Source organism: Styela clava, chromosome 10, assembly GCF_964204865.1.
Source record: "Styela clava chromosome 10, kaStyClav1.hap1.2, whole genome shotgun sequence".
Taxonomy (NCBI): domain Eukaryota; kingdom Metazoa; phylum Chordata; class Ascidiacea; order Stolidobranchia; family Styelidae; genus Styela; species Styela clava.
Window position 1 is genome coordinate 1,944,143 of NC_135259.1, and position 24,670 is coordinate 1,968,812.

Below are 24,670 nucleotides of genomic sequence, written 5' to 3' on the forward strand. Positions count from 1 at the left end.
AGAGGATTGCTGGATTCCTCACCATCGCAGGGTGGTTCACGTAATGGCTTATCAGTTGCGACTTCATCCGCCCGCCACGTTTGCGGGCGCATTGCGCTATAGCTTGAGAAGACGAGTAAGGCCAAGTCATCGATATCTGTGGCGTTTCGTAGGTTTGTTGTGAATAAGAAGCGATTGGCAAGTTTTCACATCCATTCTTTTTGTTTTAGTTTTAACCTATTTGGTCCAAAAAAAAAAAAAATAATACTACCATTTTAAACAAAACATTTTATCAAAAACTAGATTTGAAACAACTGCTTTAAAAAAATCCTTTTTGAACAAATCCCTACATACAGTAATATTTTTTTCATCTGTCTGTGAAAGATTATCCTCGCTTGTCACACCAAGCATCTACGTTTCAACTTAGGTAATCATGGGAAATATTGAAAAACACTAACCTATAGGATATTGCTCCAATACAGAACGCATGCACCAGAAAATGAACATATATAATACATATGTAAATACATGTCTAGAGGAGTCTCAAAAGCCGCAATCGGTTTCACCAAACTGTTGGCGCTTTCGTGTGTGAAATAAAAATAAAATCATTTTTTTTAAATTTCATGTTAAACTTTCCTAACCACATATTAGATTAAAACTATACATAGTAATAGTAACGAATTGTTGTCCATTCCGAGAACGCAACACATACATCGAATGCGTAAAAGAAAGAAAAACGTTAAAATTGTATGCCACATATTCAATGTATTCCCCTGTACCAAAATGAAATCCGTAAAATATTTAGATTTGCAGGCGATGCATCATAGAATTTATCGTTTAGGATAAATTTTGTGTTGAAAAGCACTATATGCAAATTAGCCAGGAAAATGTATATGATGCAGAAACGAAGTCACAACTCATGAGTAATATACAAATGTGAATGGTCAATGATGAATAGCTACAATCAATATAATGACAAAAAGCTTAGTTTGGGATTTTGAACCTAAATGGTCCCGCATTACTAATAAATAGTACGCTGTATTGCAATGATGCCTGTTTTCAAGGAATTACGATAAAGATTTTGACGTTCCAAAAGTGTCGATTACATACAACGCCTCGGGCTGATGAGTTTGAATTGTGAACAATACGATTTCTTGCAAATATTTTCGGGTAATGCATATCTGTCAGCCTCAAAAATATTTAGAGGACTCACTTTTTATTCTCACAAAGCATTGAAGTTTTGCAGTTACTTCATTTTGGTCAGAATGCTTCAGGTAGTCGTTTGAACGTAAGTTTGGGATTCTATGTTTGGTATTTACGATTATGTGTTTTTAGTAACGTAAACCACGCCCCACGTCACGCTCGCTCCGGGCATTTGGAACAGCATTAGTCATCTTATCGACAGAATAATATCCTAAACTGGTATTCGGATGGAAATGTATTAGGATTTGCTTTATGTAAGTTCATGTAAATACTGTCAGTGAGAGATATAATTTTACCGTCGCTTAGATGCATGGTAAATTAGACATGCTTCATAAAGTTGTCCAAGTACCCTGACCTAAAATGAATCTTAAAATAATATTTCAATTGAAGCAAAGACATTCTATGAAAATGATCTAACTATCTCTATTTTCTAGATTTATTGATTCCATTAAATCATTCATCAGGTCATAAATATTGCGTTTCTATGGTGGTCCTTCAACTCAAATATCTTTCAATATGAAATCAAATTTTCCAGCAAGACGTTTTTTTAAATATATACTTTTTATATCTATATATGAGCAGTATTTTGCTCATTGGTAGTAAAACACAGTGTTTTAGAGATAAACGTAATGAAGAATAGAATAACAGCAGCATGTTTTTGTCTAGTCGTGAGTCTTCATGTCATCTATGCCGAGGGTAAGAATATTATATATATCTATGAGCTAATTACTCAATGGTAAATTCTTAGTTTGATAATATGAACGTTAGTAACTGATATCTGATCATATAACGTAACAAAGCACGAGAATTATATGATTATAACTTTTGGAAATAATATAGATCTTTTATCGTGTGGAATGGTCTACCCAGGACATTTGTAATGTATTGCGATTTCGGGAAACAGTAAGTGTGAAATACAATGAGTAAAACTCTCAACTATCGTTGTTTCACTAATTGAAACGATTCTTGTATGTATCGGGCTCTTATTTATTAGTTGTTATGTACCTAAGTATGTTGAAATATTGATTAAATTTAGAATTCTCACGATCCAAAAGAGCTCCATCAAACTGGTTATCTTCACCGACATTAAGTGAAACTCAAATTAAAATGATATTGGATAGTCACAACGAAATCAGAGCAAAAGTCAAGCCTTCAGCTACCAATATGGCTCGCTTGTCCTGGTCAACTAAGCTGGCGGCGAAAGCACTGAGTCGTTCGAGGTAGGTATTTTTGTCGAAGGTAGTTTATATAAGACAGTTTTCTAGCACGGTAGCTTGATAAATTGTTTAGTTGTAAACATATATATACAGGTGACCGTACATTTGAACCCACGTACATTTGAACCCATGTGTATATCCACGGGTTCAATCTATATGCGGGTGCTAGAACCCATGGGTTGGGGTTAGTATGAGTTCAACTATCCGAAAAACAAAAAAAATTCCATAGGTGCAATAGCATACAGGTGCAATTGTCATGGGTTCAAATGTACGTGGGTTCAAATGTAATGGAACCATATATACATATTACTACTCATTTGTACTAGTAATTTTTATACTTCAGCGTCGAGATTTTTAAATGCCAAACTTTTCACATTCTCTGGAAAGCTACTGCATCAGCACATCAAAGTTAGTTGCTATTAAGCAACAAAATAGGTGTGCTAAAATGTACTTGATATATGCTGTGAATGTATTACATTTATGATTTTGCAGAAATTGTGAGTACATTCCATCAAATGAACAGGGCACGGGAGAGAACATCCATGTATCTACGTCCACTGATTTCGAAAACGTTGTAAAGGGTTTTGTCAGCGAATGGGAAAAAGAGGTGATTGGCTGGTACTAGCTAGATGCTGATAGGTATTCGCAAAATTTAGGAGTAAAGTTTTTTGAGAGAATATAGAACTCGGAGTGTTTAACAAACATGACTATTACGTGTTTGCAATTTTAAAACTTAAAAGAAAAATCAAATACCTCCAGATACAAGTCTAAATATTCTTTTCTTTGTTTTAATTGGTATATATATATATATATATATATATATATCAGAAAGAAGACTATGATTTTCTATCTTCCTCGTGTACTTTCGGAAAGCAATGCAACAATTATAAACAACTTATCTGGGCTGACACATATGAAGTAGGATGTGCAATCTCTTATTGCAGTTCTGTCGGGGATCTTGGTAGAGGATATTTAACAATTTGTCAATACAAAGTTGCAGGAAACGCAGTGTAAGTAAAGAAAGCTTCTTCTTGATCTGATCTCAATTTTGTCATGCGCCCTATCAAAAACCATCGATCAAAACATTGAATAGAAGTTGGCGAATCTCGAGATAGAGTTGGACCATTATCTCCTACTATCTTTGCTCTGTATCACAGTGCGCATATGGCCACAGAAACCACGTACTGTATATATATATCAATAAATTTATATATTGGGAACAAATTTTTCGCATGCGATTGGCTGGAATCTACATTTTGATGTTGACTACTTTTATTTTCCTATGATAAGTATTGAAAACCCTTACGCTCTAGGTTTTTATTTTTAGTATTGAGATTGAGAATGGCGTAACTGTTCCTCTAGCTCCATACAGAGAAGGCGAGTCATGTTCTGAGTGCGGGAAGGGATACACTTGTTCCGAAAATCTTTGTACTGAAGGTGAGTCTAATTTTTATTGCATGAATCGAGTTTTACCACAGTGAATTTATATTTTATTTTACATGTACACACATTACTCTAATATAGTATCCCTTTTGTCAAAGAACATATAAATTCAGAATCATGGTAGTTTACCATTTTCTGAGTTTGGGCGCTATTATAGGTTCTGCAGTTTTAAAGAGATATGGCATCTTCCGTAGGAAGCCCTCGCAACTTATGCAAAAATATGAGAAAAACATCCCCGTCACGTTTTTAAAAATAGCAATTATCCAGTTAGGGTTCGGGTTAGGAATGATTTGAAAATTTGAAGTTTCAGCGCAATCTGTATACTGAAATGATCAGATATTTTTTTACTCATTACTGCGAAGGTATAAGTATTAGAGCGTTGTATTGATGAAACATAGCATGCTACCTAACTACTTGCTCTCAAATGTATGACAATGTTTTTTTTAGCGAGTGCTCATGATAAATCCACTGAAGACGATCAGGATGAATCCGACGCATGTTATACGGAAAATAAAAAAATGATCGATGCATGGAATGAACAAATGAGGTGAGTCATTGGTGTATCTAAACATGATTTCATGTCTGTAATTGATACAAAAATCGTCACCGACTAGGAACTGTTGTCAAGCAAGCAATTTATTGATAACGCCGAAATAAGCCCAGCGTCACAAATTAAAAAACTAAAAAGATACAGTGGCAACTTAGTTGTCGGTCTCGCTCACGCTGAAGATCCCAGTGAACAAATTGTATTGTTGGACATCGTTTGAGAAAAGTCTATTTCAATGTGATTAATGCCAAAAGTAGGCTTTGGCATTAGTAAATTTGGATTAAACTTTCACGTATTGCGAAAATCCACTGCCTGATTTCACCCTTTTTTAGCAATGTATATATATAACGTTTACTGGAAACTAGATTTGTGAATGCAAAATCCAATATAAATATATATATGTAATAGAGTTTTGATTTTGTTTATTTCATGCTTTTCCATCCGAGTACAGGTTAATTTTTTGGAAATACCGTGTTTCCCAGCAAATAAGACCTAGCTTGAATTTTAAATGATTTAAATTAAAATGATTCCAATGTAAGCCCTTCTCTCAAACTAAGATCCAGTTAGTCGATAGCGCGAACTTTTTTGTGCCGGACGTGTGATTTATGAAGTTAGTGACTTGCAAGACATTCCAGAGGATGATGATATGGTCATTTCTGAATAATCTATGATTGGCAGTATTTTAAAATGAAAACGTGTTATTCAATCACGTAAATGGATGCTGTCTTATTTTTGGGGAAACACGGTACTTGTGGCTAAAGAGGATATATATATACATCATAATGTTACGTCCTAGTGGGACCATGTCACCACCTATACATCCTGATGTACCGTACCTGGCGTGCCATACGTCAAAAACCCTATTTATATATAACATTTCTGCAGGGTGTACAGAGAAGTTCATCTCGAAAGGTGGAAAAAGCAGATGGCTGATTACGAATATGCATTAAACGAGGAATCGTAACTCCAAAGAGTATATTATTGCGATGTTCGGTCTCTAACTTTATATTTTTTGTTTACACGATCCCACCAGCTGACGCCATAAATTTATCCGGGGTCATGAATTCTGGTACGGTATCTGGCCAAAAATTCAAATTGCCCGGGTGGACATGCTTTGAGGATAGCTGTCAGCTTCAATTATGTACGGGTATCAAAATAAGAAGTGGAATATCTTCAGTTAGGCAGCAAGTGTTCGTGACCATTATTAATCAACGCATTAACTTCTTCTGGACTAGATACAATTTTAATAATATGCAGTACCGATATTTATAAATCATTTTCTCTCTGTCACCTCACGTACGTAAGGGAGGCTCAAAATTTACCAATTATTTGAATTGTACCAATTTGCATTCATTTCGATGTTCACTCGCATGCATATACTTCTAACTCCAAGACAGCTAAACTTGCCTTTTGCGTCACATTGTAGTGGCTCAGATTAGATGCAATTGTTTTGTTTTTCAAGCTTTCAAAGAAATATTTTTCCAATTATACCTGCTTGCAATACAGCAAATAGAATTTGCAATTTTTTTATTAAAATATAAATAAACACAGTTGTCAATATAAAGAAATTTATAAAAACTGAGATTGCAATAAGGAAGAAAATAGGAAACACATGAGATTGTGAAAGGCTTGATCATATAAAAAAAAAGTCAATGCCTGGTATTTGAACAGAGAGTGTAGCGCAAACAGAGAAATCCACTCCTTCAAAACGATGAACATTTCACCTTATTCAAAACACATTGTTTAGTACTCTATTAGCGTATTTGCATATGATAGAAATGGACGCATTATAATCCTATTATGAATAACACTGTCAGAGAACTGGACCAGAAGCCTTAATCCTTCGAAATTTGGTGCTTTGTACAGATTGAGGTTTTCTCCTACTTGGAGGTTTTGGAACATGCGCAAATGGTGTTGAAACAGCATTTTCAAATTTAAAATTATCAAGAACATCATTGCTGACAACTTGTGTCTGTACATTGGTATTATTTAAATCCCTATTGGATATTTCATCATCTTGCAATTTTGAAAACCGATTTGTGCTGTCAGACAACCCTAGTTGACTGATGGGACGAGAACATACACCGCTATCCGGTGTACCACAAAAAGATCCAAGGTATGTTCTTGGGGATGAATCCTCAAAACTGGAACCGAAGTCTAGTGAGCTATAACATCCCCTTGTGCTATTCTCAGGATTTGATATCATTGACAGGGAATTTCTTCTTTGGGAGACGTGGAGCAAAGGCTTCACATCTTTTTCTATCGGATAAGTGTGACTTCTAGTGCCCAAAGATGGTGTGAGGGGATATTTAAGCAAATTTTTACTACTGTTAACAGGGGAATTAGTTGATTGAGGTACTGTGTTATTTATAGCAATTCCTCTTTCATGCATTTGATATGAACTCGCTGAAGCTGGTCTTACTGGTGGCAGGTTTTTTCTTGATACAACAGGTGTTGTAGTTCTTATTTTGTTACTTTTTTCTTCCAGACTAGTTAATTTTGTATTTACTTTTATATCAGATGGATTTAATTCTATACTTTTCATCAAATGATTTTCCAGTTTTTTGCGTTCCTGTTTCAATTCATTGAGAGAAGGTTCAACAACAGGTTCAAAATCACATCTGCCTTCCTCCACACATTTCTGTAAAAAAATATCTCGTATAAAATGTAGGAAAAGTGCAATGAAGTTTAATGATAGAGTTTGTTGAATTGAATAAAACGTTACATCAACAAACTCACAAGATTCGAAATGGTAATATCACATAGAAATCACATATCTGTCACCTTACCCTAAAATATAATAAGCAGAATGTCTCTATATTGGAATTTCAGAAAATATGAATATCTGACAAGGCATTATGAAACTTGAGGATTGTGAAACAAAACTAGTTTCATTGCACACCGCATATACATTCGAATAATATCAGTTTTAAATGACTTGAAACACATCGGAGATATTTGGGATCCTATTATCCTATATCAAACTTTTAACTTTAAAACTTCAATCAGTAAAAGCTGAAAGTTTAAAAATTGTATCAGTATTCAAAAACTACTCACCCTAATATACTCAATATCTTCAGTCAAAATATCACATTCACACTGTAATGATCTTTTTAACACATCAATTGGAGTTTCAATTTCTAAAACCTCAATATTTTTTGCAACAAGACCAATTTCCCCATTGTCCAATAATGAAGAAGATGAATCTCGAGATGAAGGACGTAATAATACATTAGGAGAGGGTGCGGCCCGTTGATCTGAATATAGTTAAGTAAATAACTTGAAAAAATTACTTGAGAAAATTTGAAAAAATCATTCGAATATCTAGGAAAATTAAAGTTCATTACACACTGATATCCAAGTAATCAATTGTTCCAAATATGAGAACTAAATTCCTTGCAGATGATACATTTTGATAGTTATGTTAAATTAAATTTAAATTTTAGATTCAAGATCACGATTTCAATTGGAAACCGAGTAATGACAATTCAAGCAGAGATTTTAATTGTGTAAAATAGGTATTTGCTATGACATAAACAGTTGTATACACTTTTTAAACTTTTCACTGATTACATTTTAATTATTGTTCCGCTAAATATTTTTCTTCCAGCAACTATAGCTTGAACTAGATATTCTTAATTACTGGGTAACACTAACCAGTAACCACTGATATTTGTGAATGTCTGAATTTTATTCATGAGCGTGTAGTCTTACTTTTATTCATTTGAAAGTTTAATCAAACAACTTTTGTCCCCTTGTTTAGGATTACCGCAGTATGTAATGTCATCCCATGAACTTTGACTGCTGTTTGAGTTATTCGTAACTCGTTGATTGTTTTTTAATATTATATAATACAAAACTATGATCATGGGTTTTAGACTTTCCATACACTGAGTAAGCATTCTCTGTTTATTCATTTCTGTCCCATTTCACATGACAAAAATAGAGTTTACCTTCTGATATATAATTCATAAACTTTATTATTTGTTCATTGCTGTCAGAAGGTAGAGTTTGTCCGAAATCATCCTCATTCTCTTTCAAATTCTACAAATACAATAAAAATCCATGCTAACTAAACATTTTAAAATCCCCTATAATGACCAAACGACATATTCAATATATAGGTAAACCCCATACACATTTCTGTAAATCACAATAGTGAAATATGGATGATGCGTGAAGCACAGTGAGCAGGTCGTAACCCCTCCCCCCCTCCATCTTATAAGGTACCCAACCTGCACTGATAACTGAACAAGAGAGCATCATAGAATGTAATTAGACCATAATATTCAATGAAGCCTTTGGAATACTAGATTCATGGAAGTAGTAGTTCAAGAAACGTTTTGACTGAGTATTTATTTTTTTCTTGTTGTGTAAACTAGATTAGTGAGTCTTTTTGTGGAGCAGGAGTTGAGAATTCAAATTACTTGTAACTGGCAGTTGTCAATTTACTATTTATAATTGAGCTTATGTCCCATCTAATTGTAGATTTGGGGTTTTATGCAATCACACAGAATTCCACAAACCACAATTATTTTTACAAATAATACCTGCAACAATAGTTGAATTTCTCTGATCAACATTTCTCTTTGTTTTGGCGGTTCTGGAAATCCTGTTGTTTTTGTTGATATATGGAAGTTGGGAATTTTATCTTCACTAATTTCATTCCATATTTCCAGCAATATGTTCAGCTGAAAAAATTTCAACATATCATCAAAAGCTCTAATTTACATCATGTGGCCCAATCAATTTGAGAAAATATTTAATGATGAAAAGTCCTATTTCAAATAAATAACAACAGAAACAAAACTAAATCTTGTAATTCAGATCAAGTGATATTTGTAAGGTGCTACAAAATACTTGCAACAGTAGTTAGAACAGGGCGAATCAAACTTTTTTAGCAAAGGAACTAGTATTCCAATTATAAATTGTTGTTTGTTGCATTATGAGTCACCACATAAAAACTTATGGAAGATATTTCAAATTTGGATTCTTAATTAAATAGCAAGAATAATGTTAAATGCATACTTCATTTCGCAAATCATTTGCGTAATCTACTTTCGATTCTCCAAGTAAGGTTCTTATAACTGGTACTTTTTCAGCTGATATACTTTCTTCAATTACTTTCCATACACATAATGGAGGAGAATATTCAAGATTATAACATTCACTCATTTCAGTCAAATTTAACAGAAGTATTCCTATGTCACAATGTATGAAGACATGTTTATAAAGATATGAAATGTATTAAATAGTTTCATTGGATTATTAAAAAAGTACATTGCAAAATTTGAATTTAAAGTTTAACTGTTATGACTTTGCATATCAAATAGAGAGAGAGAGATTTATCACAATACAAAGTTCAAAAAACACAATATTGCAAATTTTTATAGAAATACAGTGCAGTGGACAATTTCAGCATTGAATTGCGTAGTCAGTATTATACAAGACATTTGAAGGCGGTCTTACTACTTACTGAATACAGCGCGAAACACCGCAAAGAGCGCAAAACAGAGGGAAACAGCGCAAAACAGTGTGGAAACAGCGCAAAACAGAGGGAAACAGTGTGAAGCAGAAAAAAGTTTTGCAATGAGTTCGGGGCACCTTGTTTTGAGTTGGAGTACCACGGCAGCAAATTAAAAACACAAACCAACGTATGTAGCCAGTAATGCTGTAATGGCAGGTCTGCCCCTGCTGGTGACACATTTTGGGTACCATAATTTAGAACATTTTCCATATGAATATGGTTGGCTTTAGGGTTAGGGTTAGGTAAAAAGGGACCTCCAGAAGTATGTGCACCAAGATGGCGCACAACCTGAAAATAGTATGTGTGTGTGTGTGTGTAGCGGATTCAGGTTGTGCGTCATATTGCTGCACATACTTCTGGAGCACCAAAAAGGTAGATAAAATTTCGCATGATGACCTATAATCCGGTACATAACCTTGTAAATATGCCGGAAATAGCGCCATAAAACCATGGCGAGAGGCGCTGTGGTTCTTCCGTGGCAGGAGGTGGTAATGACTGCGTCTCCTGTTTTGCGCTGGTTTCCTTCTGATTCGCGCTCTTGCGCTCTTTGCGGTGTTTCGCGCTGTATTCAGTAAGTAGTAAGACCCATTTGAAGGCCATCGAGGCTCCTGGCCATTTTGTTTATACTGTGATCAAACTTCAGAATTGATTCTGATAATATGTAATTATAAAAAGAAAGAAATTGAGTCGGCAAAGTATATTTTTTTTTCTATAGTTCTATGATTCGACACTTCAGGTTTACTGTAGAGTTCCAAGGGCATGTTTGCATGTGTAAAATTAAACTACTCTGTGATCTAGTGCAGATCATATCCACAGAACCTGGCTCAGTATAGAAAATGAATAAACAGTAGACTAGGCTATAACAATATCAAAGATTCAATCAATCAAAATAGCACTGTATTACATTAATATCAAGGTGAGACAATCTTTAATTGAATAAGCTGATCCTGATAAAACAAATTAAATCTGTAAATAGTAATTTAATTTCATGTAACGTAATTCCGGTAAGTTAGGTATATAACTGTATATGCAGATATGGTCAAGCGCATTGTACATGCGTGACAATACTCTTCTACTCGTTAACAGTGTAAACCAATTTCTGAAATTTGAGGAATACAAAACGATAAATTGACTTTTTCAGTTGTTTCAAGATTCATTGATTTAAACAGTCAGACAGTCAATTTAAGCTAGCTAGGGTCGTAAAATACTGGAACAGCTTACCATTAAATGTGAGGTCAAGTGCATCTGTGAATATTTTCAAACACAATTTGGATAAATACAGAGATTCCCAGGTGTCCAACCCAAGGATACTTGGACAATACTGGGAATTGTCAAATATCATGTTTGAGAAAATTAGATAGTCTAGTTTTCGACATTTGTGTATTAAATGGGTTAGCAATACTATTTGGGTAATGGTCTAATGTCCTTTCCGGTGCTTTCACTAGTCATAATTTGTCTAGTCTTAATTGTAGTACCGTAATTTTTGAGATACTGTGATACATTGTTTTTATACAGGTGTTATAGATGTTTATACCGTGGTATATTTATATTGTAGATTTTGAAGTTGTACTAGATGTGATACCCAAAGAGGTATTATTTATTCATGAATAAATATCCCATCCCAAAAGATTGCCGGTATCACAGTTACCGCAGGCATGAGTGGTACCGGTACCGGTATACGACATGGACTGGTACCGTACGATAACCCGACGAGAGGCCGTGATTCGCAATATGATTAAGCCGTCTCATAAGTTTTCCTCTCCCACAGGATAAATATATACAATGTACATCCTAGGATAAATATGTACATCCTATCCTACCAATAAAGCCATAGGCCTATCGCAATTTCCATGAACAGATGAAGCTAATGTTAAAAGTTAGGAATCCAATGCGAGAAGAAAAATACGTTTTTCGCTGCAACGAACGCGTGTTTCGGTTTCCAAGCAACACACCCATGAGTTCGATGAGGCCCTTATTGGACACGTTTAGTGGCCATAACGATCGTTTCAATATTATGTTGTTGTTGTTGTTGTTCTTGTTCTTTGACACGTTTTTAAAAAATCGCTTTTCTCTTCGAATACTGGACCAATTGCTTTGAAATTTTCAGTGGTTAAAGATTAATTTCTTCGCTAGAAGGCTATTACTTTTATTTATTTCATAATTTTGCGTGAATTCTATGAAATTTGATATTTCGTCTAAAATTTTGCTGTATTATTTTTTATCCATGGGAACACGGATTTTAGTCAGTGTCATGACTGGCTGTACGTTTTGATTCTGCAAAATTCTTGCTACTGGAAATTCAGAACTTTTTTGAGGGTACCGGTAGCGTCAAAGGTACCGGTAAAGACTGATTCGCTCTGGTCTAACGTGTCCATATATTTGTGCGTAGCTCTCTTGTTATATTCAGACGATTTTTCCCAGCGCAAAGCAATTTTCCACGAAAATAAGGAGGGATCTTGTTTCTATTTTGTTTCGATAAAAAACACTTAGGCTTATTTTCTGGAAATGTCTTTTATTTTCATTTATCAAAAACAAAATTAGAAAGTAAGGAATTACGAAATTTTCAAATAATGTATACAAAATATGGAAATAAATATCATTTACTTATAAATAACAAGTGTTTATTGAAATAAAGCGGCGCTCCAGAAGTATGTGTACCAATATGGAGGTAACTAATTTTGTTCGCCTACTTTACATCAAGTTGTGTGAAGGGACGAAAGCCTATGGACAGGGTGTTTATTCACTTAACATAGATTATTAATCATTCAAAACGTGTAGGAGAGATTTCTTGCTATTGACTAGTTCAAAAAAATACGAATAATCGACTAGGTCTAATTTTAGGAGGTGGGCTTATATTAAAATCATTTTTAAAATTCAGGCTAGTTATTATTTTCGGGGAAACACGGCATGACCAAAGGTTCATGGCTGAGCTTTATTAATATTAGGCGTGAGATGGCATGATTTAATTTTTCCATGACTTACGAATCCGTTTGAAAACTCTGTCTGGCATGGGCCAAGATCGTCCACTGATATAATTATTGGACACGTTAGTGGATATAACGATCGTTTTGATATTATGCTGTTGTTCTTGTTATTCATCATCATTATCATTAAAAAATCGCTTTTTTCTTCGAATACTGGATCAATTGTTTTGAAATTTTCAGTGGTTAAAGATTGTTTTTGCCAGAAGGCTATTACTTTTATTTATTTCTAAATTTCGTATGAAATCTGATAATTCGTCCAACATTTCGCTGTATAATTTAGTCACGGGAACACCGGCCGTCCGGGTTGATTCTGTAAATTCTTGCTACGCGAAACTCGGGAAATTTTTTTAGGGTACCGGTAGAGTCAAAGGTAAGGACTGCTTCGCTCTGGTTAACGTGTTCATATATTCGAGCATTGCTTTCTTGTAAGAACCATCGCAGATAGCCTACAGGTGTCAGTCAGAAGCCATCAACTGTTCTCCGCTGGCCCCACAGAATTTTACTCACGAGTTCCTAGGTAATAAGAGATGTTATATGCCTAATTCGATATATATATATATATATTTCTATTTTATCGATTTGGTCGACAACACGGGTTTATTTTTGCTGTATTTGGGCGACGGGAATTTTGGGGCGACATAATGCTGTAGCCCAAATAGTTTGGGCTTTATTTTCTCCAAGAATCCCTCAAGATAAAGGCCTGAAACTTTTCGTCATTTTCAACATTGCCCTCAACCATCACCACATAATGTTGGATAAGAAATTCGAGCAAAAAAACTCTGTTTTTTGCCGACAGTTTCTAGGCATAGCTATAACCCGTGTTGCTAGTTTTGCTAAATTGTGGCTACAAAAATAAATCATGATTTTCTCTTTTCTAACCCGGTTATCTTTTGGCCAGAATTAGAGGATTAACAGAAAAAATTTTTCGCTATCGTATTGTATTCCAATAATTCACCGGAAACTTATCTGGAACTTGGTACACTGTTATGGTAAATTTCACCTTAATAAAATTGCAAACTTGCAGACGGGACTTATTACGTCATATATAGTCTGAGTCCGCTTTGTCAGATACGATGGAGGGTTGATTTTATCCATCAAATTAATAATGAATTCAGTTTGTAGAAAGAATCGTGCTCGCTTTACCGTGCATAACATAGGTTTTCCATTTGTATTGGAAAAGAGGTCGATGGTTTGGTTGGCAGAAATGGAACACATGTCGCTTTGTAGTACAAACGCTCTAAAATACGGTATACAAAGACATAGTTTTGGATATAACCTTGGGTAGACCTACCATACGTCCCGGTTTGGCCGGGACAGTCCCGGTTTAAACGCCTTTCCCGGTGTCCCGTCCCGGTTAGCAAAATGTCCCGGAATTTTACTTTAGTGAAATTTTCAAAATTAACTCTAACCTGACGCAAAATTATGAAATAATTCCGTCCCAAAAGGCATAACTTTGCTTTAAGTCGAGTCTTATTTTAATATCTTAATTTTTTTAGCTTATTAGGTTGAGTGAAATATCACACATAGCTTGAGAAATCTTTTAGTTAGGGAATAATGAGTGACGCTTATTGCGTCATTATTCTATTGACTTCAATGAAACTGCAGCATTAGAACAAATGTCTGATTTGTGACTTAGTGTTGCTTAAATGTACGTGCATTTTCCTTTAAATAAAGTAATAAAATTTTTTATTCAATCTAAGTAGAATACTATATTATGCAATATTAAAGCTTATAAATATGGAATAAAAATTTGCCAAGATCAGGCCTTCGGCTTTTCGTCCAGTTATTTCATTCATAGTTTTGAGTTTGTCCCGGATTATGCCCAAGAAATTATGGTAAGTCTAACCTTGGGTATCTCACTACCTCACTATGGGAGCTTCAGGAATATAAGCAGCATTCGAGGCAGTACCTTCCGAGGCGGCATAACAGGTTTCGCATTAGCGATAGTTTCTTCGTAATAGTGAATTCAATATTCTGGGATAGTATATATGGGCACTGTTTTGAATAGCCAGCTGGTTGCGTTCCCCAAATTCTCATTGGCAGGTCGGTGGAAAATAACATTTTTCTGTCGCCCAAATAGTTTGTGCTTTACTTTCTTTATGAATCCCTTCAGCAAAGAGTCCGGAATTCAACTTTACTCTCAACAATCTACGACGTAATGTTTGCTATGAAATTCGAGCAAAAAAGCTCAACTGGACAATACTGTATATATATATTTTTAGTTTCTTTATTTGGTCGGCAACGCGAAGTTATTTTGCTGTATTTGGGCGTTGAAAATATTTGGACAACATTTTGCATTATTCCCACATAGTTTTGTGTTTCACTTTCTTTATAAATCCTTTCAGCAAAGAGTACAAATTTCAACTTTATTCTCAACAATCTACCACATAATAATGTTTTATTTGATATTCGAGCAAAGAAGCCGAAAGTATTTAAGCCTAGGTATCTTTCCTGTAGTTGTTTTGCTACATTGTGGCGACAAATATACATCATTATAAAATTGTTAAAATAGACCACATAAATTCTATTTATCAATGTTTATAAATACGAGCGTATAAACATATTTATCGTAAAATTTCCCGATATAATACTAAATCTTCGAGGTTTGAGGCTTTAATTCCACGTTGCCCCGTCATAAAAAAAGCATGGGCCTTTCCCCAGTCATCGATTTCCTCGTTTACTTCGTGACATTGGCCAAAAGGCAAGATCCAAAAAGCGACGTAGACAACGTTTTTACATTTAAGGGAGGGGAATAGGGGGGCGCGCATGTTCAATACGTCGATAATATCTTTGTCGAACAATTTTGCAACCAACCACCGTGTTTTTGTCTGTTAGATTGCTACTTTTTTTTTTTTTTTTTTTAATTATGCGGATTAGAGTTTTCCAAAGCTCGGATCAGTATCTAATGACACGTCATATCCGAGTCATGTCGGTATAACGCTTCATAAGCATGCCACTGCGTAAGCAGCAGTCATATGCTTATGGTGGCTTCAGTATTTGCCGCGCCACAGCACGGCACAAACTTCCACCCCGGGGTTCAGTATATGCTGTATGTCACAGCATAATTTTGCCCAGGGCTTCCGTCTGCGCCATGCAGAGCACAGCGCTACTTCCGCCACCCCGGCTTCCGTACGTACTGCGTGACGTGCAACACGCATACAGCACGACATCAACCATGATGCTTCCGATTCATCACATCCGCTAATTGTGAGATGGTATTACGGTTGTTAAAAACGGTCTAAAATGTTGGCATTTGCGGTCAGCAATTATGCTACCGCTCGCGGTGGGTCGAGATTTTTTTCATGGATCAAAATTATGATGATAAATATCCATTTAGGATCTCTTTCCAGTTATCTAGTATACCAAAGAATTGGAGGTTGCTGAATTTGTATCCCATAGTTGTTAAAAATTGTATGAATAGGGATATTGTCTTCGAGACTACATTGTCGTCTATGGGGGTCATATATTTATTCTGAATATCAAGTTTTATTTTTGTGCCAATCAATTGTTTTTTCATTATGACGAAGCATTTGGTAACAACTATTGCATTGGGGCCGATATAGCTATTATAGAGAATTTCCTCTTCCGTTATCTTAATTCGGACGCTTAATATACGGTTGAGTACGTTTATAATTTCGGCTATATAAGTTTTTGTTTTAAGGCAGTCCAGGAATATGTGTTTAGTGTTGTCGACAAGGCTTTTACAGAATTTGCACCCTAATATTTTCAAATTTCCATAAGTATCGAATCTAAGGGACATACTCCTCATACGGTCGCCGAAGATGTATCCATCTCTCACAATGCGATAGGAACATATCCTTTCGGCGTTTGTGTAGTATGTTCTTGATGTGTTCTCCATCAGATGGACATCTTCCCAGTTAATGTTTTCCTGTTGTTGTTCTTGATGTCTGCTTTTTAGTTTTGAATATATATCCCTGTGCCTAATTGTCTCCCATTCTCCCGACGAAAAGTTGGTTGATTGATATATGCTCAAGATATCCCGCCAGTATGCTGGAATTATTGCAGCGTGGGACATTGAGTTTGTATAAAGATTTTGGTTCATCTGTTTAATTTTGGTCCCCAGTGAATATTGCGCTTCGAGGTGCCAGAATTGATCCAAGTTGACTCCATTAACCAGCGCCTTCATCTTCTCAACCCGGCATGCTTCTAGTTTGGCTTCTTAGCTTCTAGCTTTTATATCTATCATGTTTTTACCGCCCTCCTCTCGTGGTAGTTGGAGTTTTCTTCTGCTTATTGCCTCTATCTTGTTGGGATGCCACAAGAATTGAAAGAGAGCTCTGTTTATCTCCTTCATAGCAATTGGGGGGAGTGGTTTAACTTTGGCATGGAACATTACTATCGACATTAATAGCGAGTTTATAATGATTTGCTTACCAAACCATGTAAGATTTCGGAATTTAAGATAGTTTATAGTTCTGACTAGTTTTAGCTGTATTTCTTCCCATGTTTTATATAGAGGTTTTTGACCAAAATTCATTCCAAGTATTTGGCTTTTCGTGCTCAATGAAAGCCGTCATTTCCGCTAGATGGTGTTCGAGGCCATTGGCGTTCAAGGAAATTATATTTAACTCGGCCATATTGGAATGTTATTTAGCTGACTATCCTACGGGTTATGGTGGGTAGAGTAAAAAACGAGTTAAATCTAACAAAGAGATAATGTTATACAGAATGAGTTTACAGTTCTAGAAAAACGAGGGTTTACTCACTTTTCTTTTTTCTTTTTACCTGTCTCACCCTTTTTTGGGTTGCTGCTTGCGAGAGACGACTCAGACGAGGTTGTGTCTTCTCTATGTCTTTTGTTATAGTCTATAGTAGTATTACTCGGGGCGATTCGTCTAGGGCCAGGGCCTGGTCCAGGTTTGGCAGAGTTGTTTCCATATTTGCCGGGGCCGAGAGAATCTCTTGGGGCGATGCGGCAAAGAGTGAGGACGGTGTTGTGTCCTGCGACTCGTAGTTATGGACCATAACTTTGACAAAAGTCCTTCCTTTTGGTGGTGGATTGAAGGGGGTGCTACCAATCGTCGATGTTGTTTTTAAACGTGGTAACTGCTGGTTTTTTATCCGCCGCGGCGAGGTTCTTATAGGACTGACGTTGTCAATTTCAGAACATTCTGACCAATCATTGGATTGTTTTGACAAGTCAGTAGAGAGTTGCGTGGTTGAGATTTCATAAATGTCTACGTTTAATTTGTTTTGATTGCCTTTATCTAATTGGTCCGTTTTTTCCGCATGATTGATTTTTTCTTTGTTTCCTTCTATTTTTGTATTTTCGGGAACTGGATGGATGGATGTGTTTACAGCTTCTTTAGTTACTTCAGCAGCAGTTTGAGATTTTTGTTTGTTGGTGTCGCTCTCTGAAGTTTTCTTCTGAGCAAAAATCTCCCCTGGTTTTTCTGGATTATGTACTGGCTGCTGTCCGTTGAATGGGGGTGGGTTTCCAGCAGGGTTTGGGACAATTAGTTGTTGTGTCTGTACTCCTCTCCTCTGTTTTGGTGAGGCCCATCCATTTCCCGAGCTGATTAGGGCAGGATACTCCTTTGCCCGCAAGGTACAGTTCTTTTGAACGTGTCCAGATTTTTTACAATGCCTACAAACGGCTTCATTTTCGCATTGTGCAAAGATGTGCCCCGTTTGTAGGCATCGACCGCACGTTGGTACGTACAGTTCTCGGGGAAGATATGTTTTACACATAATTCCGTCGATTTTAATATAGTCCGGCATGCTTTCTTTTCTGAAGTTTTCCATAAGAAAGGATGTGTAACCATTATACACTTGAGTTCCCCTGTAGTAGTTTCGAACCGCATTCCTGATTTTTCCAAAACCGATGCTGTTGATTTTAGAAGCGGCTCTGGGGTATGGCGTCTCAGGCGGAATATCTCGTATAGATATTCTGATAGGTGCTTTACTTGGAAGAGTCACGTCTATCTCTATATCCCTAGATTTAATTTTGCCGCCAGTGTCTCTGAGGAATTCCTCGCTACAGCTGGTATCATTGTTGTCGGTGGCAGCAAAGGTTAAAATCCAGGTCCCCTTCTTGCTTTCGAAGAGTGCCCTTATTTGATCACAATAACCACTTGTAGCCGGGTTATTGTATAATAAGTCCATTAATCCCGTGAAGTCAAAATTGTTGTGTTTTGATTTGACTGTTGTTCTGTTGCGGCTGCTGCGGCAGAGTAATCCATAATCCAAGTAAGTGCGTAATCCAATTATAACCCCAGATAGCTGATAAGTCCAAGAAAAATTTCTTTCCTAGCTCAAGTATACAATACTTTCTGCTATACTTTCAACGCTGGTGGAGAGGCCCGTACAAAATCGCGACGGGAAGGGCCTCTCCCAATACTTAATCAAATAGCGAACACACACGTAAACACAGTTGTTACGTGCATATAGTCCAACGCTCTTCAAATTCGCCATATGATCTACTAATGGTCATTTCCGATAGATCAAGGGAAAGGAAATCCTGTAAGCAAAGAAATGAAGAATTGAGAAAAAAAAAAAAAAGCCGAAGCGTCCTTGCTTATATTGTGGGAAACTACGAATCCAGTTAACACGTCATTTGAGAATGCGTCATAAACATGAGGAAAGGCCAAAACATTTACACGCCTTTGAATTTGAGAAAATGCGAAAGGATGGTATGTTTGGGCATAATATGAAGATGTTGAAGGAAAAAAAACCTTATTGTGTGAAAGAGGCCAGATGGAAGATGGAGTCAAAATATGTACTCAGTGTAAAGCTTTTGTGCGCAGAAGATATTTTTTTAGTCATTCAAAAAATTGTGGGAAAAAATGGTATACAGGGAACAAAGGGGTTAGCTGCAACATTGATTAATAATGATACAGATGGGTTGGAATTCACTGATTTGCTATCGAGGTTCAGCGGTGATAGGATTGGTAAATTCTGTCAGGAAAATGATGTAATTAAACTGATTGGAAGAAGCCAGTTCAATAAACATAAGCGAAAAAAAGACAAACTGGCTGAATCTCGAAAGGCAGTTAGGTGTAAAATGCGTACACTTGCTAATCTATACTTCCATTTTATATCTTTTACAAATGATAAAACTCTGCCAATTGAAGAGATGTTTCGCAGGCAGAATTTCCCTGCTTTAGAAGAGGCTATACAATCAATGACAACCCATGAAGATGGAACACTTAAGGCTGGTCTTAAAGTGAGTGTAGGAAATTTGCTCAAATTGTCTGCGAAGGTCGTCAAGGGAAGTTATTTAATTGGTGATGATGATTCTAGCGCAGATTTAATCGACAAGTTTGTTGACGTACTTGAACTAAAATGGATCAGCATATTTGGCGATGCTGAGTATTTACTGCTGCAAAACCGCAACCATAAGCAAAGAGATCCTGGTAAATTACCAGACGAAGACGCTGTGAAAAAAATACGAAACTACACTGTAGATAAATTGCAACAGATTGTGAATAATCAGTATGATTTTTTTTGTCCAGAAACATTTGTATTTATTCGGGACCTCACAGTCTCTAGACTCACTTTTTTTAATGCTCGACGAGGGGGTGAGCCATGTAGACTCCAAATGAGCGATTGGTGTGATGCCAAAACGGAGGAATGGATTGACTCTCAAAGAGCCAAATATGTTAATGACGCTGAGAAAAAACTTCTTAGTACATTTAAAATAATGTACCAAGGAGGAAAAGGCACCAACCGTATGGTACCTGTTTTGGTGCCACCCGATTGTGATTCAGCATTAGATATGCTTGCAAACTCCGAAATTCGAAAGGATTCTGACATCAATATTCGAAACATGTTCCTTTTCCCAAGCACAAAACAAGAAATTTGGTATGTTATTATAATCATGGGTTGGTATTGATGAACCTTTTTAATTCAGGGACGGAAGAGCCAGACATAACAGGAGATTTAGAAGAAGGAAATAGTGTAGAAGGAGAATCATCTGCAGTATCACAAACGCCGGGTGTTGAAGATTTGAAAGAAGAAAATAGTGTAGAAGGAGAATCATCTACACTAAATAGTGTAGAAGGAGAATCATCTGCAGTATCACAAACGCCGGGTGTTAAAGATGACAGTATGCCATCAGGATTGGGATTGAATACTGAATTTGAGATGTGTCATGGTAAGTATTTCTATCCAAGTCTTGAAAAGTGCACTAATATATGGAACTACGTATAAAAGCTAAATAGTGTAAATAGTTTGGTGATGGGGCTAAATTTAAAAACTTAAACATGTAGAAAATCATTTAATGAGTGTGTCATTTATTTGGTTTCAGATATGCCAAGTACTTCAACTAAGCGCAGAAAACGACAATATGTTAGATGGTCAAGCAGTGACACTGCAGCTTTGTTAACTCATTTCAAGTCTTGTATTGAAGACACTTCTGGTGAAAATAATACCGGTAGCTTACCAGGTAAAGTTTACTTTTTGTCAATATCAGTCAGAAAATAGAAAGTTTGTTGGATGACGAGGACTTGAGCAGTTTACATTATTCTCAGACTAATGCGTTCTAAATTGCTATGCAGGTTACAAAGACATTGAAGAATTTCTCCAAAAGGAGAATATACTGTCAGGCGTTAAAGACAGGAAAAGTAAATTGAGAATAATTCATGCAAAGCTATTTACGGTAATGAGAGAAAGAAATTCAGAAAGGACTTTAAGAAAAGGCTTGCAAATTTAAATTAGACATCAGTGGCAGCAAATTTATCAGAAAAACAGCTGACAGCATTAGATTGCATCAAAAACAGATTTCTTTGCTCAAAATACAATATTGAGCAAATACATTTATTCTAATTAAAATACTGACAGCATTAACTTAATTAAAATGCTAACATAATTTTGGATTTGCCAGTAGAATTACAGAATGGATTATTCGTGGGGGAGGTTTATGTATTTAATTTCATAAATATACATTCATCATAATTTTTGTTGAACTTAGCTTTCTGTGAATAAAACCCTTTCGATAGTTGTGAAAAACAAGTATCATGACTGAAAACAAAAAAGCGTTTTACACTCCATGATAGTGGTTCTCAAAATTTTTAAGATGAGCCCCCTTTTTAGAATTTTCAAGTTTTGCAACCCACCTTAAAAATAATTGTAGCTAAAATAAGCTACGAATAACAGATAGTAAGGCGTATGTATGTTTTATTCACAGCATGTGTGGATGGAACATATATATTCAAAATAAGGCGGGCAAATTCAAATCTCACATATTTATTCAATTAAGCTTTATACCCCCCTCAAAAATTGTCAAAGACCGCCAATTCCCCACCCCCATCGTTTGAAAACCACTTCTCTATTATATCATGTTCCGGTGGAATACTTAAATTATATCGATTATGTAACATTTCTTAATTTAGTTTTATAATATTTTTGTAAAATCATGTCCAAACATCGGACCTGTGTCAGTAATTTTTTTTCATATCTTTGTATGCGAATTTCGTTGACGAATTAACTTATGTGTGACGAGTTCTACTCGCTTACTTATTTTTATTAATAAATTTGTAATTTCATTTTATAGTATTTCTGTAAAATCATGTCCAAACATCGGACCTGTGTCACTAATTTTTTTCCATATCTTTGTATGCGAATTTTGTTGACGAATTAACTTATGTGTGACGAGTTCTACTCGCTTACTTATTTTTATTAATAAATTTGTAATTTCATTTTATAGTATTTCTGTAAAATCATGTCCAAACATTGGACCTGTGTCAATAATTTTTTTCCATATCTTTGTATGCGAATTTCGTTGACGAATTAACTTATGTGTGACGAGTTCTACTCGCTTACTTATTTTTATTAATAAATTTGTAATTTCATTTTATAGTATTTCTGTAAAATAATGTCCAAACATCGGACCTGTGTCAATATTTTTTCCATCTCTTTGTATGCGAATTCCGTTGACAAGTTAAATTGTTCGACGAGGTCTACTCGCTTACTTGAATTTTTTAATAAATTTGCTTACTGTCCGTTTCGTTTTGGCAATAAAATGCTTACAATGAAAAAATTGGTTGCATTAGAATCGAGGGTCGTTAGACATAACAGTCACTAAGTCACAAGGTGCACCACAAACAACATGTGTCCTTTGCCGTTATGGGTTGAGGAGTGAATGATCTTGCGGAACGATGTTCAAACATGCAAATTTACAGTGACAGCTAGGGCATACATTGCAAACCGATTGATTTTTTCTCGTTTATTACCTTTGAATCATGGCTGGTACAATCCCAAACGGTATCGGAGAATGTGGACGTAAGGGCAATGATGGAGATTCTCGTTGCCTAAATAGAATTCTATGGAATGTTACATTCAGCATCTTTATGCGTATGCGCGGAAAATGGCATTGTGGTGTCACATGCATTTGCTCATTTTAAATATTCCTCTGGACTGCTCAAACGATACTTTACCTGCAATGTCATACATAAGCCGTTGTGCAGCGATTTTACAATTAATACTAACCTATTGTCGAGCAAGCCAATGCCAAAAATCTCTTTAGGTAACTTGCAGTCACAATTGTGGTGAAAATATTATGCCAAAAAAGAAGACAGTTTCAGTGATTATTTCAGTGATAACAACTGAGATACAACTTGTTACTGAACTTGCATAAGACGCAAAAAATATGACATGTATATGTCGTCGATGCTGATATCGTGTTACAGGGGAGTATTCAGAAATTTTCGAGGGGGGTTCTGAAATTTCTATTTGCCATGTTAAATCGAAATAACTAGCGGGCTCGACCAAACGCCGGAAAACGTGTGTTCTCATGGAGTCTCTGGGATATAAAAAGCTTTTCGACCTATGATAAATTGTTATGTATAATACAAAAAAAACACCACCTGGCTACGTCCCCGTTGTATTACTTTGTTTTTACATTCTGTTTTTTTTTTCGTATATTTTTTTTTAGATATCTTTATCGTGGTAACTCACAATTGAAAGAATATGGAATAATAGGTGAGCGAGCGCGTAATACCCTTTTAACAATACCTTTCCATCGGAAATCTGTGCGCTTTTAACCTCACTTGTGATTTTGTTAGCTCACATGATTCTATATTCATCTCATTTATTTTGTTTTCATCAATTATCTTATCGTCCATTATGCGGATTATGGGCCAGTTTATACACCGCAGGTCAATTAACCCATGCAGATGCCAAGTTATTTCTTTTTCCACGTTCATTCTCTTTGTTCTCCAGTTTTAATTACATAATTATGCAAACTCACGGTCATAACAACAAGAAATATTGCATTAAATAGGAAAAGTTTATTGCCTTACTAGGCCGGTCAATTGGACTTAATTCTGCGGGAATTTGAGTTTTCATACGTCACCAATTCCTCTTCTCGTTCCCGATATGTTAACTATATTTTTTTAAGGAAGGGGTAATAATTCAGGTGATGGTTTGATTTAATAGTATGAAGTACCAAAATACTAGGTATAGGTATATCCTGCTCATGTAAATACTTTCAATTGCTGATACAATAAATTATCGCAAGACAACTTAATAATTATGGCGAAAATTGCGTTTGCGAGACCTCACCATCATAAATCGATATTTTCGAGTTCCTTTGCTTAGAAGTGGTGTAAAGCACGTGTAATGCACTCATTATAGTCAAATGTATTTGAATGCAACAAAAAAAAACAATATTGAAAGCATAAAATTGTGATAACCGATGAAACCCTAGTATCTTCAATACGCGTAACTAGTTTTCTAACCCCATTTATTTGCAAATTTCTAAATTCTCAATTTCTTTTCTAGAAATCCAATCTTATCGAGTAAAGTATCG

At 35.7% G+C, this 24,670-nt stretch overlaps 4 protein-coding genes across 4 annotated transcripts; 3 read left to right on the top strand and 1 right to left on the bottom strand.

The window, feature by feature from the left end:
• Nucleotides 1-121: 121 nt before the first annotated feature.
• On the top strand, nucleotides 122-5,766 carry LOC120338335 (glioma pathogenesis-related protein 1-like). The gene is made up of 7 exons (XM_039406313.2): nucleotides 122-1,878; nucleotides 2,219-2,402; nucleotides 2,892-3,006; nucleotides 3,228-3,409; nucleotides 3,727-3,836; nucleotides 4,290-4,389; nucleotides 5,275-5,766. Exons 1-7 carry the CDS (start codon nucleotides 1,812-1,814, stop codon nucleotides 5,351-5,353), a joined length of 837 nt encoding a protein of 278 aa, XP_039262247.2. The 5' UTR covers nucleotides 122-1,811; the 3' UTR covers nucleotides 5,354-5,766.
• Nucleotides 5,767-5,899: 133 nt separating this feature from the next.
• On the bottom strand, nucleotides 5,900-10,434 carry LOC120338334 (uncharacterized). The gene is made up of 5 exons (XM_039406312.2): nucleotides 9,418-10,434; nucleotides 8,940-9,080; nucleotides 8,343-8,433; nucleotides 7,447-7,646; nucleotides 5,900-7,030 (listed from the first exon to the last, which is right to left on the bottom strand). The coding sequence occupies exons 1-5, from the start codon at nucleotides 9,562-9,564 to the stop codon at nucleotides 6,203-6,205; spliced, it is 1,407 nt and encodes a 468-aa protein (XP_039262246.2). The 5' UTR covers nucleotides 9,565-10,434; the 3' UTR covers nucleotides 5,900-6,202.
• A 9,049-nt stretch (nucleotides 10,435-19,483) lies between these two features.
• On the top strand, nucleotides 19,484-20,755 carry LOC144428213 (uncharacterized). Its single transcript, XM_078117117.1, has one exon. It carries the CDS (start codon nucleotides 19,484-19,486, stop codon nucleotides 20,753-20,755), a length of 1,272 nt encoding a protein of 423 aa, XP_077973243.1.
• Nucleotides 20,753-22,870, top strand: LOC144428276 (uncharacterized). Its single transcript, XM_078117277.1, has 2 exons — nucleotides 20,753-21,016; nucleotides 21,170-22,870. The coding sequence occupies exons 1-2, from the start codon at nucleotides 20,755-20,757 to the stop codon at nucleotides 21,343-21,345; spliced, it is 438 nt and encodes a 145-aa protein (XP_077973403.1). The 5' UTR covers nucleotides 20,753-20,754; the 3' UTR covers nucleotides 21,346-22,870.
• The last annotated feature ends 1,800 nt before the right edge of the window (nucleotides 22,871-24,670 follow it).

Excerpts from the sequence above, each read along its gene's own strand:
- LOC144428213 (XM_078117117.1), top strand. The coding sequence starts at position 19,484 with ATGCGTCATAAACATGAGGAAAGGCCAAAACATTTACACGCCTTTGAA.
- LOC144428276 (XM_078117277.1), top strand. The coding sequence starts at position 20,755 with ATGAACCTTTTTAATTCAGGGACGGAAGAGCCAGACATAACAGGAGAT. Across the intron at positions 21,017-21,169 it reads TGAATTTGAGATGTGTCATG|ATATGCCAAGTACTTCAACT; the intron begins GTAAGTATTTCT and ends ATTTGGTTTCAG.
- LOC120338335 (XM_039406313.2), top strand. The coding sequence starts at position 1,812 with ATGAAGAATAGAATAACAGCAGCATGTTTTTGTCTAGTCGTGAGTCTT. Across the intron at positions 2,403-2,891 it reads AAAGCACTGAGTCGTTCGAG|AAATTGTGAGTACATTCCAT; the intron begins GTAGGTATTTTT and ends ATGATTTTGCAG. Across the intron at positions 3,837-4,289 it reads CGAAAATCTTTGTACTGAAG|CGAGTGCTCATGATAAATCC; the intron begins GTGAGTCTAATT and ends TGTTTTTTTTAG.
- LOC120338334 (XM_039406312.2), bottom strand. The coding sequence starts at position 9,564 with ATGAGTGAATGTTATAATCTTGAATATTCTCCTCCATTATGTGTATGG. Across the intron at positions 9,081-9,417 it reads CAAATGATTTGCGAAATGAA|CTGAACATATTGCTGGAAAT; the intron begins GTATGCATTTAA and ends AAATTTTTTCAG. Across the intron at positions 7,031-7,446 it reads AAGATATTGAGTATATTAGG|AAATGTGTGGAGGAAGGCAG; the intron begins GTGAGTAGTTTT and ends ATTTTTTTACAG.